This window comes from Ischnura elegans, chromosome X, assembly GCF_921293095.1.
Source record: "Ischnura elegans chromosome X, ioIscEleg1.1, whole genome shotgun sequence".
NCBI classification, from domain to species: Eukaryota; Metazoa; Arthropoda; class Insecta; order Odonata; family Coenagrionidae; genus Ischnura; species Ischnura elegans.
In genome coordinates this window covers 37,398,687-37,420,008 of record NC_060259.1, presented here as the reverse complement: position 1 = coordinate 37,420,008, position 21,322 = coordinate 37,398,687, and the positions used below count along the sequence as shown (strand labels likewise).

The window sequence follows — 21,322 nt, the reverse complement described above, 5'->3', positions numbered from 1 at the left end:
ACATAGGGTTGGACAAAATGGAAAATGTGTTGTTTCAGAGAATTTCATGGCGAAGAGCGGGTGAAGAGGAAATTGAAGAGATGGGATGGGTATGTAGTTGGATAGATGGCCGTTGTGGCATGTTTCGGGGATGAAACGAAGCTTGATATTGGAGCCTTGCGGAGAATCAAGCACGGTCATCAGGAGATATGAGGGCACCAAGGAAGCCCTATCCGTGGGCTTGGAACCTGCTCCATTGCTAAAACTGCGCTCACATATTGCAAAAATCGCCGTGAGGTTGACTTTTCGCGTTGAAAAAGAAAACACAAGCCATAATACATGAGAATAATTTCAGTTTTGTTTCGTCGCAATTACTTTAATAAAAGATGCACTAGGGTTAAGGAAGATGCAGGAGACACCTACGGTCATTTTAGCGCAGCAGGTATAAGGAAGATAGATTGAAGAGAAGCCTGAGGTCGGGAATATTCCGGTATGAACGAGACACGATTGACTCGCCCTATACGGTGGGGTTTGGGGTATTTACCCAAAACATCTTTCAATTGCTAGCATATCGGAATAGGCTCCTCACAGTGATCATGTATGAAAGCAATTTTCGGCTTATCTTCTCGGATCAAATATTGAATTGATAAAATCCGAGATTACGTGTTGGGAGAGACTGGTTGACTACTACGATAGCGATTGTTTTCATATTATTTATTTCATTGGAAATTTTATTTTCATTAAATTGAGTACTCTTTCATTATAATTAACAGTATTTTGATAAAATCTATTCATAGTTCTAAAAGCAGCTGAGAAGCGGTGATGCGCATCGCATGAATTCCAGACGTAATCAGTCCATCCGAGAAATCCGCCTATTTTTCATCACGAATGGCTGCAGAAGTAGGCGACGGATATACAGGCAGAAAAATACAGATGTTTTCTATTCTTGGCTTTTTTTCTATATTAATTTAATAGAAAATTCATATTAATTTTCTCCTAATTCTTGGTTTAAGAAGATTGCAAATTATTCCACTGGATTTATTTCCGCACGACTCGTTTCGTTGTGACTGTAACATTCCCTAGTGTATCACACAAAATCAAGTTCGTCCTTAAATAGGTCCTTTTGCTATGGGAGAGGGTGCAAGAGATGGAAGTAGGGTGTAGAGACTAGGAATAGTGTTATTATGTTTTTGGGGAAAGGGCCGCTTTTTATGGTCGTTGGATAATAGGGAGGAAAGGTTCCAGGGTGAGGGTACCACGTGCATCTTCACTGTTACCTTAAACGTCGGGGTCGTCAGGATAGAGTCCTCGTTTCTAATGCTCTTTCTCTCCTCGGTATTGACCCCGCATCCGTCTCCAATTGTTCTTCCATGACGTAGAGTGAGAGCGGTATTTGGGCGATGTTGTGCATGAGGGTTGGGTAAAATAAAAAAAAAAACTAATAAAGCCTTGGACACTGAGGAAATTTTGGGGGCCAGCGAGAAACGTTAGAGTCCAGCCTCTTGTGTAGCGGAAATGGGGATTGGCAGGGGATGTTGTCTCAATTCTCAATGGATGTAGCTGTTAGTTTATGTAGGCCTCGGTTCTTGAAATTTTATCACAATGGCGAGGGACATTGGCTTCCTACTTGATTTACGATAAAAAGAGGAGGTATTTTCTTGCGGAATTTTTAATAACTCTAATAATTCTGAAAATTACAGTAGTATTAGACCTTTCTTTCGCATTTTCTGATTATTGATCACTCAATGAAGCGCTAACGTGCCTATAGCAGTTCCAGGCGTAAAATAACGCGGCCTTGGACGATAAATAGAGGTTTCTGAAGGGCAGTGGAGACTATTGATCACACTGTTAATGCTTATCCATTTCAATCCCCGAGAACCAAACATTCCGTAACGTTCTTTGTCATCTGAAATTCAAGAAATATGGAGATATAAAAGGTGCCTCATGTGGCTACGCCACACAGTGGTCCGGATCGCGGCGCGCCGTAGCTAAATGCTGAGGATAACATTGAAACCCTCAGCTACAATATTATTACTGTAAATCGAAAATAATTTCAAATCAGAAACTTATAAATACACAATTTCTCTCTATAAATCATAGACGTATATGTATCTATTAAATAAAAGAAAATTTTTCTTCGACATGTAAATAGAATGTGATCAAACATACAGTGGCATTCTCAAGTATCGTAAGTAAAAAATTACCATCAAATTTCCACTTGTGCTTTCATCATCGTACGAAATTAATTGAAACCAGTCGTGTCAGTAGGGATGTTTATGGAAATTGCCAGTAAGTTATGTGGTCCGAACGCCCTCCGATTGCTGATAAGTTTTGTTACGCTGTTGTACCAAATATCAAATCAGCGATCGGTGGGGCTATGAATCGCTGGAGATTATTGCGATTGAAAAAAGCTCGACCAAGGAGAACTCAAAACGTTGTCAGAAACCCTTCAAAATCTATAACGCCGCAGTTTTGTCTTCTTAGATCGAGTTGTTCTCTCTTAAAATTCTCTATAGTGGTTCAATCTAACCCCTACAGCACGAAAAGGTAAAAGAGGAAGGGGTAGAGAGTCAATACTCATCTTGGTCCAAAGCGCAGTCGGCGAAAATCGGTCTTGTTTACATTTACTCGGAGTTTACGGGCATGACACTTTCCTCCCATCTGATATCGGCGACAAAATGAGAAGAGCTACCTGAAGGGCGCTGGAGGGCCATTGATTCTTGCGGAACGTTGTCATTTGACGCTCCCAGAAGCAAACAGCACACAAATCCTCATTGCCGCTGCTCCAATCCCTGCTGAAAACGACTTGTCCGACTAATAAGTGTCTGGGGCAACAGGTGTGCGGGGGCGGAGTCCGTGGGTGGGTGGCAGGGGTTGCGCGGATGGAATCTGCCCTCGGGGGTGTGTCGCGGGAGTTCCCCAGTGGGGGTGGCAGTAACAGCCCGCCTCCCATCCATCCCTCTCCCTAGACGAATGGCCCTCCCTAGGATGTCCACCCCCCTCAGGAAGAGGGACGACCTGACGGGACGAAGGTCTGTTAGTCCCGCGCGTGCAGTATGCTGAAATAAGTTCCAATTCAATTTGATTGAATATTGCTTAGCTTGAATACTTGGAAATCCGTGATAACATACGGAACACTAATGGATTTGGAAAGGAAACTTCGTTGTTTGCATTCATTCTCTATGGATCTTATTACAAGTAACTTTGTACACAATTGCGTAAATAGGTGGAAATCCGTAACGCATTGAACAGTGCTAGTATAAGACATGGTCTCAGGCGTTACTTTGTGGAACTGCTTCATCATGAAATAAAATAAATTACTTGGTTCTGTTCCACACTTTATTTTAAATAGTACGACCCGGGTTTCAGCATCTTATACTACCATCAGGTGATGATAGCATAAGATGCTGAAACCCGGGTAGTGCTATTTAAAATAAAGTGTGTAATAGATCCAAGTAATTAATTTTATTCTATGAAAAGTGCAAGATTTGAAAAGGAAACTTCGTAGTTTGTATGCATTCTCTACAGAGTACATTTCATGTAAATTTGTACGCAATCTCTCGTCCGATTGCAAATGTACACCAAGGGTGACATTCGCCATGAGAAAATGGCCCTAGCCGGGATTCCAACCCGAATCTATCGTTTGCCGGTCTCAGATTCGCCTTTGAAAAAGATTGCTTGGTGGTGTAAATGGTAGACTACCTGCGGGATCTGGGGGATTACAATTTTGGTCTCAGCTTTTGGTTAATGCGTAGCCACCTTGAGCCCTCTTATGAATATTTCCAATGATATTTCAACGCTAAGGCTGGTTACACGGCACATTGTGAATTCACACGTTCACTGGCACACGCTGGCATTAATTGGCACAATTGGCATTAGTTCACACGTGCCAGTGAACGTGTGAATTAATGCCAATTGTGGGTGGACCGGAATGTAACATTTGCGAATAGATAAGCCAAATTATAGCAGTTTCTATTTTTCATTCACGCAGTCACACATGTGGGATGTTTACACGGTGAATTTTCGCTTTCATTCTCGCGTTTACACATAAGACATTAACCCTTGCGGGTTCATATATCGTCATAACGCCTTACTTCGGTATGTATCCATCAACAATACAGGTATATTATGGTATATATCAAGGCATTCCATGTTGAAGCAATTTTCGGAACGAATCAAGACGTGGTACGGCAGTTAGACAAACATTTTCACCTTCCAATCATAGAATCCTACAGAGTTGAGCCGCAAAGTTAAAATTGAGTACGGTCCAGGCGAAAGCTTACGACGTTGCTCAGTATAAGGTTTGATGCCTAGAGAAAGTCTATTCCCTAAAATCTAGTTTTAGTGGGTGGTAGAGTATCACCACAAATATTACAGTATAGGATTCCCCAGCTGGCTAATATACATGCGGTCACCCACCGCGCAACTAAATGGGTATAAAAAGTCGTCACTTTTAATGCTGCCGTTAGAGCGATTCAAATTTCATGGGGAAACAAGCTATTTACAGGACTGATAATCGGAATCTACATTCTAGATAATTTAACTATCTATCGAATTTATAACTAATCTATAACATTCCTCCCATATTCGTTAATTTTACTTTCTGGTGATTATTTTCTATCAGTATAATATCTATTATCTAGATATAAAAGTGAATGTAGCCATATCGAATCCACACGCTTGCCGCGTCGCCGTAGGTGGAACAAGCTATTTACAGGAATGATAAACGGAAGCTATATTCTAGATAACTTAACTAACTATCGAATTTATAACTAATCTATAACATTCCTCTCGAGTTGAAATAGTGGTTGAATCCCGAGTTGATCAATTGGAACCCTCTAGGCTCATCGTCACGCTGCGGAAATATAACCGATTCGAAAGAGGGTGTAGTGGCCGCATCAACCTGCAACGAGAGTTGCTGCGGAAGAACTGAATATTCCTTTATTTTTTCACTACTTTGTACGTCAACTTTTGAATTTCTGTTTGTTTTCAATCCAGTCGCCGCAGTGCATTTTGAGAAGATATTGTCCCTCCCTTGATGGAGCTGGCTAAATGACTGCGAGAAGCCGCTAGTAAGTGGAGGCCATGGATAATGGACGGCTATTGTCCAGGAAGAGAGTTTGTTTGTTAATAAAAGAGTCCGTTTCCCTACGTTAAGCACACTATGTAAGTCTATTCTCCGTGGTAGTATATGGAATGCACTCAAAGAAAGAAGCCTTTCAGTGTACCTCTTGCAGTGTCCAGCGATTGCATAATAAGAGCCATTCGCAGCAATATTAATTAATTTTACTTTCTGGTGATTATTTTCTATCGCTATAATATCTATTATCTAGATATAAAAGTGAATGTAGCTATATCGAATCCACACGCTTGCCGCGTCGCCGTAGGTACTCTCCGCCGCCGCCGGCCAGAACCGGAGTCAACCGCACGCTCGAAAAAGCAATGTAAAATTCGGGGGTTGCCTATGGATTAAAGATTTTACTTTAGATTCACAATCTAGAAACTTCATAAAACGACGTGGTATAAGTCACTTGGCGGAATTCGACGGAAATATCTACCTTTTCTCTGCATTTATGCAAAACATTGGCTGATAACAGGCTTCGCCATCTTGTTTTATATGTATGGTTAATGATGAAATCTTTGAAAACCCTCAAAATGGAAGAAAAAGAAGTGTTAATTAACATGTTATAACAGTTTTTTTCAATAATACTATTCATGATACCACTGCACGAGGATAAAGTTGGCTGTTTTCAGAAAAAAATAGAGAGTGGTCGTTTATCGCTAAATTTGTTCAAGTTTGACCTCAAATATATTGTTAACGTGAAGCCATAGGAAAGAACTAATATAGAAAATATGCGAAATTTATTTTAAAATATCTATGCGAAGTGTCAAATTCCTAGCTCAAAAAATTGTTTTTGAGGTTTTTGCCAGCTTTTTTTTCATTCTAGCCCACTGTGCGACGCTTTGAAAATATATTCAAACTTTAATCATCAGTGCTGGAGATTTTTTTGGAGTTAATAATTGACTGAACATCGAAAGCATAAATAATGAAGCTGATATTAGTAAATAATGACTGGTGAACGCTTTTACATTGAAATTCTTAAACACCATCTATAAGTTGGTTTTGATTATTCATTTAATTCGCACACTTGGGCTCATATCATCAAAGATTGAAATTTATTTGTAATTAAACATAAGAACGTATAACATCATGGTCACTTGGTCCTTGTTAGAGGTTTTACGTAGCTGGGCGCCCAGCTCACTGAGCTGGAGGTCGGAGCCGTATCCGTTACCATACCAAATCATATGATATGATAACAGTCATCTGATCCGTTAATGGATATTCTCTGATTTTAAGGTATGATTCCACTTCACTCCCGCATGACCAGTTTATTTTTAAGTATTGCTTTCATAATAATTCGGCTATTATCTTGAAATTTTCACGGAATTTAGAGAATACCTACCTTCTTTAATATTATCCTGTTTTTCAAGTTTGAAAAGTTTACCTCGCTCTTTCCCCAGACGCAAAATGTTTATATTTGACACATCGGCAAATGCTCACAATGATGTACCCTATGTATGAATTATGAATATTTTAAGATGATAGGCCAAGTTTTAAACTAGTTATGCGTCACGAAAAAAGACAAAAGACTTTCATGGTGGGAATTTGCGTCCTCTCCACGACATCACTTAAGCTGCGAATATTACCAAAGAGGATCCTCAAGACGTGTCGTCAACCACCGCCCATTTAAATCGGCTAACAAAAATCGCCCCTCGCGCCTCTGAAGGACAAATTGATCCGAGTTTCACGGGGAAATAAGGTATAATTGGGGGTGTAAACCGAAATTTATATTCATGATGATGTGATCTATTAAATTCATGAAAGCACAATGGTGTTTCTCATGATTATAAACATTACACTGCAAAATATTGGAAAAAATTGGATCGCATTGCATTCATCACCGCACCGTGGACAGTTTTGATAACCGATTGAAATGTGAGCGAAGTGGCAAAAAAAGTCATCCTTTGATTGCATGGAATTGGGCCTCCTCCATGTAGCCCCCTTGACTTCAGCAAACAAAGATACGGCCAGACGAGCGAAGCAACTTACTGTCGTCATCCACTCACTCCACAACTTCCATCTGAGACTGCCTTGCACTTACTCGCCTTGATGTTCCATGTCCATTCTGGAGAGGTCGAATTGCCTCAGGAACTGGAGTAGAGGGCTCCAATTTCGATGGCCTTGTTTTGAACGTCGGAAGCAGGGGAATTTTTTTGTTGATTCAGGATCTCTTCCTTGAAATCACCCACGTGTACTCATCGGGATAAGTGGGGCACAAATTTCTAGTCTAGACCTTTTATTTTCCTATTTCATTGCTGATAGACGCCGAGTTCTTCTGTGTGCTATTGACTTCCTGCCAATCTAGTTTTATCGATGAGCCTTAATTTACTAAAGCGATCCAGTTGATTTCTCAGTTTTGTTTTACTGCCAAGAACTCAATGCTTCTTGGAGATATAAATGTTTAGTTTTATAGGAAGTAAGTAGAAGGAAAAATAATCATTAACCTGAAATCTTATTATCCGGAACTTGTAAAGGTCATCTGTGCACTTTATTGCTCCATTAACTTTTTGAACACATCATTTTTGTGATTGAGGATTTGTTTTTTAACGATTTTTGTAAATACTTTCATTCGTTATAGAAGCACGGTCATGTATCCCAGCGATATATGGCCATAATTTAAAAGATTTTCCGCATACTTGTGTTAGACAAGACCATTAAGACCTCCTTATTTCCTAATCGTATTATTGATTATGCAGCTGGCGTTCATTCATTTGAATATGAAACAAAAACACCGAATAATCAAGTACCATCCTCCCTCAGCTGGCTATATTACATGCTCCCACCCTTTCTGAACCTCCGCTCCTAGACTAGGATACCTTTTTCACCGCCTTGATAGGAGGAGAAGATATATTGTGTATATCTGTAAATCGGGACTATTGCTATGCTCTGTGAAAAAAGCTGACTTGATCGGTATTCATCTCCGTACTCCCAGTTGTTGGTAGGACATGCAGTCACCTGATACCACCAGCTAATGAATACCTGATATGATAAACGATTTTAATTTCTCCTAGTGAATACAATTAATGAATTTTTCTCTGGTTCTCAGCCATGTTAATTCTTTCATACAAGCCTAATTCTATTGAGTGAAATTGGACTTCCATAGAGTAACACGGCTTTGAAGATGGGAGAAAAGTCCTCTCTCGATGCGTCGGCTTATATGAAATAATTAACCTGGCTGAGAACTCGAGAAAAATTCACCTGATGTGATGTCTGCTTTCCCCGGCGAACAATATCAGTGCAGATTTCTCGGGTTTCACATAGTGTAAGGTCCTCCATATGTCCTTCCGACGTTGCGGTGTGCACCTCGCCCATCATCCCGAAGGATTCAGGAATCCAATAACACACTTGGATTAGATACCTAAATCCCAGCGGACGATGAGCGAGTTGCTAAACGTCGTAAGGAGATATGGAGGACTTTACCCGGTGTAAGGCCCGAGAAATATTCACCGCTACCGAATACCTGAAGAAATACTTTGCTATGAAAAGGCTAGCGGATAGGTCGAGGAGGGAGGAATTGAGAGCTACATCAAACCAATCTTAGGATCGTTGACTATGATGATGACCGAATACCTGACCAGCAGTAGGGATAGAAATGGGCTCGAAGCTTGGTCAAGTCCATGTTCTTCTACTTGAATTTCTACCTTCGGCCGTCTAAGTGGTGTAGATAACTAACTTTAGTAGTCTTCCCCGCTTTACTTGACTCACCCGAGAATGATGAAGCCTTGGTTATGACATGCCTGACCGCTAGTTAGAAGATCTGGGTTCGAGGTTTGTCAAGTCTGATGATTTCTTCTAAACCAATCGCTACTCGTGGTGTTTATAGTAGTTCCCGTGCCTACCATGAGCTTGGTAGATAGATACTTCAGCAATCATATCCTACGTCATCTCACTCACCTGAGATGCACAAACGGTCTCCCTCGCACGACGGGCTTGTTGGAAGATCTGGGTTCAGTGCCTCGTGAAGTCAAATAATTTCTCCCTAACGAATCGCTACCCTTGGTGTTCATAGCAGCTTCCACGTAAGCGTGGTAGAAAGATATCACCTTCAGCAATGTACCTGAGAATGATGAGGCTTCAGTTGTTGTATTCCCATCCGCTAGTTGGAAGATCTGGGTTCGAGGCCTTGTCAAGTCTAATCATTTCTTTTAAACTAATCGCTACCCTCGGCGTTCATAGTAGTTTCCATGCCTACCTTAAGCATGATAGATAGGTAACCCCTTTATTAATGTAGTTGAGATTGATGAGGCCTCATTTATTTCAACCTGACCGCTAGTTAGATGAGATGAGTTCGAGGCCTTGTCAAGTCTAATGGTTCCTTCTAAACAAATCAGTACCCGTGACGTTCACTGTAGTTTCCATACCTGCCTTGGTAGACAGGTATCCCCTTTAGTAATGTGCATCAGAATGATGAGGCCTTAGTTATTGCATACCCTACCGCTTGTTGAAAGATATGTATTATCACAGCACAGAACTCTACGGCTTGTTGTAAGTTCGATGCCTGGTGAAGTCTAACGATTTCTTCCAAATGAATCGCTACCCTTGGTGTTTATAGTATATCACATGCCTACCTTGAGCTTGGTAGACAGATACTCACTTAAGTAATCTTATCATATGTCGTCTCACTCCCCTGAAATGCGCAAACGGTACAAACGGCGGGCTAGTTGGAAGATCTGGATAAACGAATCGCTACCCTTGGCGTTCGTAGTAGCTCCCATGCCTACCTTGAGCGTGGTAGATGGGTACCCCTTCAGTGATGTACCTAAGAATAATAAGATGTCAGTTGTTGTATTCCCTACCGCTAATGTAGGTTCGAAGATTTTCACGGCGTTGATCAGATTATCTCTGCATTCTCTTCGGGTTTTCACCGCGTCCGTTGGGTTTTGGCGACAACAGTTTCGAGACAACCTTCGACCTGAAGACGCTGATTGCAATGTCAGCGAAACTGTTGTCGCCAAAACCCAACGGACGCGGTGAAAACCCGAAGAGAATGCAGAGATCTTCCCTACCGCTAGTTGCAAGATCTGGCTTCGAAGCCTTGTAAAGTTTAGTAACAGTAGCTCCCATGCCCACCTTGATTTTGGTAGATATATACCCCCTTCAGTAATCTTACCCTGCCTCGTCTCACTCACCTGAGATGCCGATACGGTTTCCCTCGCACGGCGGGCCACAAACCTCGTTCTTCTTTCTCTCTACCTTTCCCATCACATTCCTCCTGACACTCCTCCCCCGTCCTTTTCCAAGCATACCTTTCCTATCCCTCTCTTCTACCTCCCCCTCTCTTCCACAAAGCCCACTTTAGTGCGTTGCTTCGATGCACTCCGGCAGACAGTCAGCCGCATGGACCGACCGCTCGATGGAGCCGACGTTAATATAATGGTTCCTGCCGCAACTGCTACGACCTAAATCTCGACGAATCGCTCTCGCAAAAGAGATGCGGCGTCCACGGAGTGTGTGGAATGGGGGGGGGACTTTGAATGAATGAAAAAAAGTGGAATCGATGGCTGCGAAAATTCTTAGAAATGCGCTTGCCATTTGCGTGGATGTAAATTGTGGGGACGCGTTTTGTTTCGTTCTTTTTTTTTTGCTTCGTTTGACAATATCGATCACGTCAAAGGTTTTTTTTTTATTTCGTCGTCCGTCATCGGAAAGGTTTTTTCTCCCGATCCTAAGGATCTTTCGAGGCAGTCCACCTTCTTTCTTTCTTCTCTTCCGTTCCCTTTCGTCCCTCGTATTCGTCCTTCCTATTGTCCCTCCCGTGTTTTTCGCTGATTCGCGTCTTCTCTCCTGGGGGAGGGGATATATTTTTTCCGTCGATTGGATTCCGCGAACGCAAATTGCACGAAGTGTATTAATTTTAATGCCGTAGCAACCCCAATGGGAATTTACTGCCACGGCGGTTATGATTCTGGCCAACGCTTCCCTAAATTACATTTCCCCATGGTTGCAGTTCCAATCCATGGAGTTAATGAACTAAAAATGGAAATTCCTGCATGCTAGTATGGTCTACTACGCTTTATAGTATGGTGCCTTTTAGGAAGTTGGAGAAATCGGTGTTAATAGCTTCAGTTACAATTTTAAGGGTGCTGTTTTTCATATAAGAATATAACCTTCTTGCCAATTTCAAGATTAAAAAAGAAATCTACCATTAAAACGGCATAATAAAAAACTCTAACAATCCCATAAGTCTCTAATTGCCATTATAGTATCAAATAGGGCTCATATCATTTTTTGGGTCTGATGAGAGAGTAGGGATCTCAGCCCCTGCCGTAGGGGTTCGGGCCGCATATCCACATTCGTGGATTTTTTAGCTGCCGTGATTTCTTCATGGTAAGATAAGCTCCTCCTCGTGAATCTTAGCGCATGCGTTGCTTCTCTAAAAACATTTGGATCTCAACACAGGGGTAGCGCAAGGATGTGACAGTAAAATTATCAAGATATTTCCCACTAACATGGACTTGATCTCTGATGAATTTCGTGTTTTGTTTACATTTTAGAGAACAGTATTATGGATTATTAGCATGGTCATTGCTTTTAAACTTACTTCCTCTGAGTATGTTCGTAGATACTTTTATTGTTATCAAGAAAGTGACATCAATGCTTCCGAATTAATAATGAGCTGTACTGTGCAGTTCTCGTTTAGTGCTCATATAGGTTTCACGTATATCTGGTCCAAATAAATTTCACGGTATTTTAGCGGTGGATGATTGATAAATAATTGATTTTAAATCATTTGATGCCATGATTTAAATTCGAACATAGACTCATTCAACTGCATTAAACGACTGGAGAAAAGACTTTGCTCGCACCTTAAAATTTTACCGTTTTCATCGTTTACGTCCTTTATCACAATTTTTTTTACATTCTTTGTGTGCAACAAAACCCCTGTAGCACGTCATTCAAGTTAATCACGCAGTTGTATGCATCACGATCGAGTGGAATGTTTTAGAGTGGTGGTTTAGCCCTTAACCACCAAGGATATGTTTTTGTCACACAACCACCAACCATGGGTCTGTCAGACCTCAGAGTTTTCAATTTTATAAAATGTGCGCAGAAAGGTTTTGTTATTAATTAATAGACGATTTTTGAGCATATTTAACTATGTATTAAAAATAAAGAAACATGAAAATGGACTTTATTTTTTGTTTAATCTCTGATAAGGGTAAATAACTCTTATTTTAAGCTTACATACGCACATCTTTGAAAAATGAGATTCAAAAAAATTATGGCATACTATAGAAATTTCGTTGTAACTTTTGTAAATGGTCAATAACAATGACCTTAGAAAGAAATTCAAATTTTAAATGAAATAGAACAACAAAATTGCGAACTCTCAACTTAAGAGTTCTTCACGGTGACGAAAACAAAGCTTATTTGAGCATTCGAGGCTAATTGGTGCTTTGAATTCGAAACACTTATATTATATTTCGCGGCTTTTATTGTGTGTGCTACTTGAACAATTTTTTAGGACCGCCAACTTTTCGTCTGCATTACTGCTTCTTAGGCCTCCTGATAGAGTGGTCGTGTCTCTATGGAGGATGCCTAGTATACCGATCCGTGTATCACGATACAATTTCACATTGCTTTCACGACGTTACATGTCACGTCAACTGTTCAGCCCTGTTTCTTCAAAAACTTGAACCTGCTGTCAATCTTTTGTCCCTCTATATTATGTTATAAAGTCCTTCATGGTGAATACCATTAGACAGATTACCTTCGAAAGCAAATATTACCGAAATAACTCTTCCTCCTCGGTCTTCTTCGAATGCGAGATAAAGGTTGTTTTATCTCCTGATGAAAACTTTTGTCTTGACTTAAATTTGAGGAAACAATATTGTGGAATGATGAATTCTGTTTATTGGTAATCAAAGTTCTCTCTTTGCATTCAGAATCAACCGCACAACTCTCTCCCAAAACATGATCTAGCCCAATATGAGACTCTATATAGATAAATTTGTCGTTAGGTAGGTTATCGTCGTCTGACAGATCGTTTTCCAACCAATTGGCGATAGAATAATCATTGAGAGCCATTATTCACTTAAAAAAATTAAAGATGAATAATTTAAGAAAAATCACATAACCACCTAGCATGGGTTTCTCAGACCCGAGGTAGTAGTTATTTACTAACCCGTGACAAACGCGCGCACGTCCGACCCCGGCGACCAAATGCGCGACACTGAGTGATGAGAGAAAAAGATACAAGCACGAGCAAGTCAATGCAATACTGAGGCGCCGAATTATTCACGATTATTTAATTGGATTATAATATTTAATAGTGAAGGTCTGTGAGACCCATGCTAGGTGGTTAAAGGTTAAGTATAGGGTAGGCCAGAATCTGATACTGCTGTAGGAGTATAAACTCTCAAGGTTATCTCTTGTCTATAGTAAAAAACCAATCAAATTTCTTTACCTCCCTTCTGTTTATGGCATATCTCCACGCAACGTTGAAAGGTGTACCTTCAGTGGCTCAAAAGATAGTGATCAGCATGTAATGTGAACTTCCTTTGATTTTACCTCAAAGTCTAACTTGTGCGATGGAAGAAGTTACAAAGCCATAAACCCACCGGTAGGTACGTGAAAAGGCTTGGTTTCGAGGATGGAGCCGGTGACTTCCTCTTGAACAGCAGATTTTTCCAGCGAAGTTTATCTGATCATTATTCGGGTACTTGGAATTTTCTCCGTGATGTGCTGGTCAATCGTAAAATAATTCACTTCAATAAGGCCCCTCAAGGCGTAAGTAATTTCTCAAAACCATCACCCTTTTCCTAGATATACCAGTGCAATGCCTCTTATTTACTTCAGTGTGGCTTAACTTTCTTTGGCTAAACAGCAAATTCTTTTTTGACGTCGAAACTTTCAGCAGAGGAATTTCTAAGATTGCAGGGATCAGTTTCTAATTGTTTTCGATCTTGGTATAACCATCGGTGATTTTCTTCCTTACAACAGGATATGCCTTTCAAGGACGATTTATGGTAGTTCACTGAGGAAATATTAATTTGAATTACCCAATAATGAATTCATAGCAAAAGTATCATTTTGTTGTGATTTACTTTTCCAGATACCGGGATAACGTCAGCTCCCAGGACGATGGAGAGACAATCGACTGCCGTCGTCCGCAAAGATCACTCCGTGGTTCTCCCATGTCTCGCAGAGGGCCATCCACCGCCAGCTATACGGTGAGACCTTTTGTGATCCATCCTTTTCATGTAAATTTTAATGAAGCATCTAAGGCTCATTCTATGTCGCTAAAATGACTTGCGCTAATCTGAAACTTCACGCTCCGCTTCGCGAATTTTCGGCTATTGATGCTGAAAAAGTAAATTTGATAGGTTATTTTCCACGGGCATCTTTTGCTCATCCCCAGAGATAATGGTATCTAAAAAAGAAGTTTATTTACAATATATTGATGGGAGAATGTATTTTTTCTTTCTTAAGATGAAACTTAATTGTTGAGTCTATAATGTTAGTAGTTAGTGGTTACCGTTACTATTTTGTGGACATTAGCTATCCTTTATTAGCGTTAATAAACTTTATTTTTATTTGGCGATGCGCATATTCGCATAGAAAAATGAATACACTTTATTTCGAAAGTTATTGAGGCAAAGTGTTTGTGAATTGGCTCCCTGTGAATAAAATTCATTGATCAAAATTCCATTGCGTGAAGATACTTCATTAAGAAACTTAAATGAAATATTTGGAGTCAGTTGCAATTTTCTGCAATCAACTGATTTTTTGAGCCTAAGATCATAACTCCAAAGCATTTTTTTTGTTTAGGTGAATATAATTGCTGTGCGAATTAATGATTATTTGTGGCCGAAATTTTGATAAGAGCAGGCTAATGCCGACGTTGGGTTTCTCCCCTCCCTTCCTTTCCTGATTGAGCAAATTGCCTGAGCTGTCGTTCGCATTCCCCAAATATCATCCCATACATTTTTTTTTAGTTAATCAATCAATTACTCTCAATGTATTGGCGGAAGAGTAAAATCTTCACCAAAAGGTATTGAGCTTTTATTTCCTATGGATGTAAATATTGATATTTTGTTTAATTATTGGTGCATGATTTCTGCTTCTGAGTGTGGAGGGCAAAAAAGAGCTAATGTGAATGCCCCTTTTGCTGTTTTATTGCGCACTATTCTCTCTATTTAACAGTCGGTTATTTCGTGAGCAGCGCTACTTAAATGTGATTTAACTTCTTGAAACTCCGCCAGCTGTTCTGTCACATCGATTACATCTGTAGACTTTGTATCCAGGTGGAAAAAGTTCGCCGAAGCTTATATCATCGGCGAGCCATCTATAGCGAACTATCTAACATACTGTTCTCGTCATGAAACTAAAACTTGTTCCAAGACCTGGTTACACGATACATCAACACCCACGAGTTAATGTCTAGAAGTATAAACGCGTGAATGAATAAAGAAAATGCACCTTGTAATCAACCAATTGTGCGAATGCATATACAGAAAATAGAACCTGTTCTGATTTGGTTCATGCATGTTCCGCTGCTGTCCTCCAAAACCGTTAATGCATTCACACATTAACTCGTTTGTGTTTATGTACCGTGCACGAATATTGCAAGAGAGGATCCTCAAGTCGGTCTCTTAATTTATTGACAACCACCGCGCATGCGGGTTTACAGAAGTCGCCACTCGCGTCGCTGACGGACAAATTGATCCGAGTTTCACGGGGAAATAAGGTATAATTAAGGGTGTCAACCGAAATTTATATTCATGATGACGTGATTTATCGAATTTATAGCTCTTCAATGCTATTCCTCACATTTGAAAATATCATACTGCAACATATTGGAAAAAATGGGATTGCATTGCACTCATCACCGCGTCGCGGACAGTTTTGAAAGTCTATTTAATGGTGATCGAAGTGGGAACAGAAATCAGATCTCTATGGGATGGGCCTCCTCTATGCAGTCTCCTTGGTGCCATGTAACCAGGAATTTGCACCATTAATTCTCATACGAGATACGGATTACGTAGCCAGTGAAAATTCCGTCTACTCACTCTGCACGAATTGGCCCCACAGGTGGTTCCGCCAAGACCGCCACCAGCTGCACGGCCTCGAGGAGGACGAGCGAGTCTTCCGAGTGGCCGAGTGTCTGGTCATCCTGCACGCGGAGGAGGCAGACGCCGGCCGCTACGTTTGCGTGGCCAACAACAGCGCGGGCGCGGAGCGCGTCGAGGTCTCCCTGGCCGTCTCCTCATCGCCGCTCGCCGTCTCACTGCACCCGCGGCATGCCGTCGTCGACGCCGGCCACCGCGCCGAGTTCCGCTGCCACGTGTCGGGCGCACGGCCAGGCGCCTCTATCTCGTGGCTCAAGGACGGGCAGCCGGTGGGCGGCGCGGGTTCGGGCCCCGGCTCCCGTGTCTCCGTGGACGGAGGGGAGCGGCTCGTGGTGGATCGGGTGCAGCGGGAGGACGCGGGCATGTACCAATGCATGGTGCGGGCGGACGAGGACAGCGCGCAGGGGTCGGCAGAGCTACGCCTCGGAGGTAAGTGCGAATCCGATTACCTCCTCACGGGGTAGATTAGCGGCAAAGTCGGCGAGGTCAAAGGTTATGCCAATAAGAATGAATCGTTTTACGCTAAGAATTAGATTTTATATAAAATTATGATTTGGAGTAGCTGGGATCCGAACTCGGATTTTGTAAAAATTCCACAGAGAACAAATTATTCGGCTTGATTAAGAATTGAACCCGGATCCCCCGATTTCCAGTCTAGTGCTTTAGCCAGCTAAGTTACTTAGGCGTCATTCCCCCCTGTGGAATTTATACCGGACAAGATGATGCGGACTGCTAAGTATATTATGCTACTAGCAGTCCAAGCTCTCCGGCTGTGGTGCAGTGCGTACGACTTTCATCCGGGTTTGAATCCCGATCAAGGTGAATGATTTTTTCTCCACTATTTTTCTCCCTATTTTATGCATAGCGAGTGATGCCGTAAAGTTTTCACCGTGGCAATTGACAGTTTACTGTAGTCGAGCCCAGATCTTACAATGCTCGGTCAAGTTTTTTATAAGGCACACTACCAAGACATATTCCTCCAGGGTAAATTACAGACTTAGTTTTCCGTACAAGCTGCTTACGTCTCAAATTTGAAATTGTAGCATAGAAAACGGCTGTCGAGACCATGTTAAATATGCATTACCGTCGGAGTGAAAACCCTACTTTTTCTCTGTTCAACGACTAAGTTTTCCGAAGTACTAAAAGTAACAAGTAACCTTGAGCGCAGTTACCAACATTTTTTGGCAATATGTTATGCTAAAATTTTCCAAAGAAGGTCCTAAATGATTGAGAAAGTTGGGTTATAAATATTCACCATGAGTCCATAATACTCATACGAAATTTTTCGGTTCATTTTATATAGTATGTCATTTGACAAACTTTCTTTTGAAGAGATTTCTATCCTTTATAAATGTCATTAGGTTCTACAAATATACTTCATCACAAATGGCTTTAGCCATTATTTTTTAAGTAAACATCTTTTATTCATAACTTGCTACTGCTTTTTTTTATGCTACATTGATGCAATTATGATGAAGTTAATGAATTGATGCCCAAAATACTCACGAGTGATTTATTTAACCACAGTTTTATGCATATGTATTATATGAGGATAAAAAACATCTTATCTTCTGACCACACTACTGTTATCTCTTAGTTCTTCGCTAGATTACAATTCACCAGTTAACAATTTATTCTATTTGCCTGAAATAAAAAAATTATGGCATCCCCATTTTCAAAAAACGGACACATAATTATTTCTCCATCATTTCCTGAAACCCATCATAAAATATAAAATTTCCAATCCGCATAATGAAAATGCTTACGAACAATTCACTTTTCTATTTCTTTTTCCAAAAATTAATATTGTCACTATGAACTTATTTCATTAATATTTAATTAGGAAATGAGTGAAGCCTTATCTTTTGCAATATGCATTGATTGAATACAAATCCCAATGGAAATGGCTTTAATTGCAAAGTGCACCAATAAAGTTAATTGCGTTTTCTCTCTTTCCGTCAGCTGGAGCTCATAACTGCGCGAAAAAATAAATATTTTTTTTGGAAAATCCAGGGAGTCAATACCCATTTATATCCAGTTATATTGTGGAATCATACTTCATGATTCATCAAATCACACTGGGTGAGACAACGTCTAATCCAAAAACCCTCTGTCGATAACCATCGCTTAAATGAATTTTATTGATGAGTGAGTTTATAATGCTCGCTAATTTTCCTTTAGAGTTTCGCCGCTTGTTCTTGAATTTTTCATTTTGCGATGTTAAAAATAATTGGGAAAACCACTTTTTCAATGCAAATTAAGTCTTATAGTATAATCAATTAGTAAATTTGATTATTCGACTATGAATTCCACAAAACATTGTTATATTAGCATGGCTTTTTATCTTTTTTGTCTTCGAATAAAACGGCGCTAAGGAGAATAATGAAAGCTTTCCTGTGATAGAAATATACCGTTTTACCTTTCGAGCTTCTTAGCTACTACGAGATAGTGACTTAAGAGGTTAGTTATCTTGCTTTTGTTTTCTTAATATATATCACTTATTATTTTAAAAACTTTGATATCACTCCACCTCGGTTTTAGGATTCATTTTTTAATTTAAAATATTTCTTCCGCATTAACATAAAAATTCTTTGCCATAAATAGTCATTTGATCTTCATCGTTAATCTTTCCAAAATAATTATGCTATTAATTTCAAAATAGTGCAAAAATCAATAGGTATGATTTTTGTACTATTTTTAAATTAATTTTTTTATGATTTTTTGGAGAGCAAATATTACTGTCCTAAATTGGAATCGTTTTGCGAGGGGGATATTATTTACATAGTTAATTAAGAGTGCTGAATTTACCGAAAGTATCAGTAGTCACGTAACTCACATTATGCATCGGGCGCAATATCCAATGGACAGGATAAATAAACAACTTTATGACACAAAATTTTTCCAAATTCAATCCTAAGAGTGTTACAAAAATCAATCATACCTCGTGAAGACTTTCATGTTTCTTTTTTCCTTTTAATCAATGACTATTTCGAAGCTAAATGAATGATTTTCTCTGTAATCGATTTTTTCGATAAAATTTATTTTTGAAAAAAGTTTATTTAAACTTAGATCACCTTTCATTTTGAGTTTACACGACAGAAGGAATTTACTAAAATATTCCTAAAACTTTCGGCTAGTGTGTCAAGCTTCGTAATTATTCACATATATTAATGCATGTAATGTCATACTCCGGAAGCCGTCATTAATGTTCATTTTAAATGCACATCTGCTCATTTTCTTCATTTTTTAATTCAAGTGGATGACATAGCAACTGTTTTTTTAAGAAAAATAAACTGGATCCGAAAATTATTGGCTCATAATGTTACGCCAATTTTTAAATCATTGATTAAATATGCTAGTTATGTGGAGTTGGTATCTTCCTATTTCAGTATGTATTAATTATTTGCTCATCAATGGATTGTATATTTTCTCATTACAGCGGCCCATCCGATTCTTATTTACAAATTCATCAGTCAAACACTTCAGCCAGGACCACCAGTATCCCTTAAGTGCATCGCCACCGGAAATCCTACGCCGCAAATGAGATGGACACTTGATGGCTTTGCCTTGCCCCAAAGTGAAAGGTAAGACAGTCTTAAGTATGAAACTTTCTTTAGAGTGGAATTAAAATAATTTCAAGAAAAATGAATAAATATAACCGGTGATTACTGGTGAATTTTGCACAGTACTTGATTTTGAGGAATATATGACTATTATGCAGGGTGGAGAAAAATTATGTCACGAAATTGTAATCCTGTATAGGTTTTGCCAGTAGGAATAAAAATTACTGATGAAATTAAGGTCGAAAAAGCACTATTTTTAAACCATAGAAACTTTGAATCAAGCGCTCCGATTGCCCGTGAGTTTTCCCAGGCAAATGCGGGCAAAGAATTCGAAGTCATGAGTTGTCCTGAGCATCCGGTAGCAGGACAAACTCGCAGCCAATCAGAGCGCTTGACTCAAAGTTTTTGTAGTTTTAAAAATAGAGGGTTCTCGATCGAAACGTCATCAGCAATTTTGGTTTGTCGTGGTATCAGCTATCCAGGATTAAAATTTCGTGACATTTTTTCCTTCATGTATATTTGTATTGAATTGTTTTATGAAACTTCATTCAATATGCATCAGAGCTTCTATGTACAAGATGCCTGAATTCATTTATTTTTACAGATTAAGATTACGTTTAATATAGCGTAATAAATGCAAAGATATAAAATGTTTAATGAATGTAGTCAGAATGATCTCGTTCGTGAGTTTTCTTTTGTTGCTGATTGAGATCGAGATTGAAAAATGAAGATCATCCATCGTATTTCTCGGTTCTTCAATTCTTCGCGTCGCGGACTTCTCGAGCTATTTGCAGCGAAAAATGGACGGACTCAATCATTTTGCAGATAAGTTGGTGACGTCACGAGCCCATGCCGAGAGCGTCTCAACTTCGCAGCTGCCCCTCGGTATTTTCCGTGGGCTTCGTGCAGTTCATTTTTGTACTTTTCCGCAGCAAAAGGCTTTTCTTATTGAAGTCAAAGAATAAAAATTCTGACGACGTCAGTAACGCATGAGAAACGGGCTGCTAATTTCGCTTTTTCTTATTTTAAACTTACAAGCGAATAGCTGAATGCGATAGATTTTGTCTGAACTGATCTTTTACGTCTATCACCCGAGTTTGAAAACCATTCATCAGAGCTTGAAATAAACTAGATAAATGTAAAATTGATGTATGTCGGCGTTAATTATTGGTTTCACATTTTTATATTATTGATAACGTTATATTTCTCTCAAAAACCAAATTTCAGCATGTTTTCCGGGATACCGAAATGATACATTGTATTTAAGGCTTTGAATAAACAAAATGGATTAAGATTTTTAAATTTACTCGCTGCATATCGTTGCAAAGGGCTTTTAGCAGTTAGGAAAAGTTCTTTTTTCTCCATGAGTATTTCAATTATCAATTAAAACATAAAACTGCGTAATTTTCCGCACACCCTAAGAAATCGTCGTTTCGACCGATTTTATATTCTTGAGTGGACCAATATGAAAACACTTTTGGTATACTTGCGGAAATTTTTAATAGGTTAATATCCTTTCACAATTATTTTGCTCTGAACTTCGAGTAGCGAGCCGAAAAGACAAAGGATGCACTGTGTCACAGTGG

The 21,322-nt window shown here is 39.7% G+C and overlaps 1 protein-coding gene across 1 annotated transcript in view; it reads left to right on the top strand.

Annotated features, from left to right (window-relative positions):
* Positions 1-21,322, top strand: part of LOC124171311 (Down syndrome cell adhesion molecule-like protein Dscam2) — a 436,269-nt gene that overhangs the window by 365,424 nt on the left and 49,523 nt on the right. Inside the window, exons 5-7 of the mRNA XM_046550458.1 lie at positions 14,157-14,274; positions 16,136-16,602; positions 19,613-19,757. Of these exons, the coding sequence (XP_046406414.1) occupies positions 14,157-14,274; positions 16,136-16,602; positions 19,613-19,757 (730 nt within the window). The remainder of the gene's footprint in view (positions 1-14,156; positions 14,275-16,135; positions 16,603-19,612; positions 19,758-21,322) is intronic.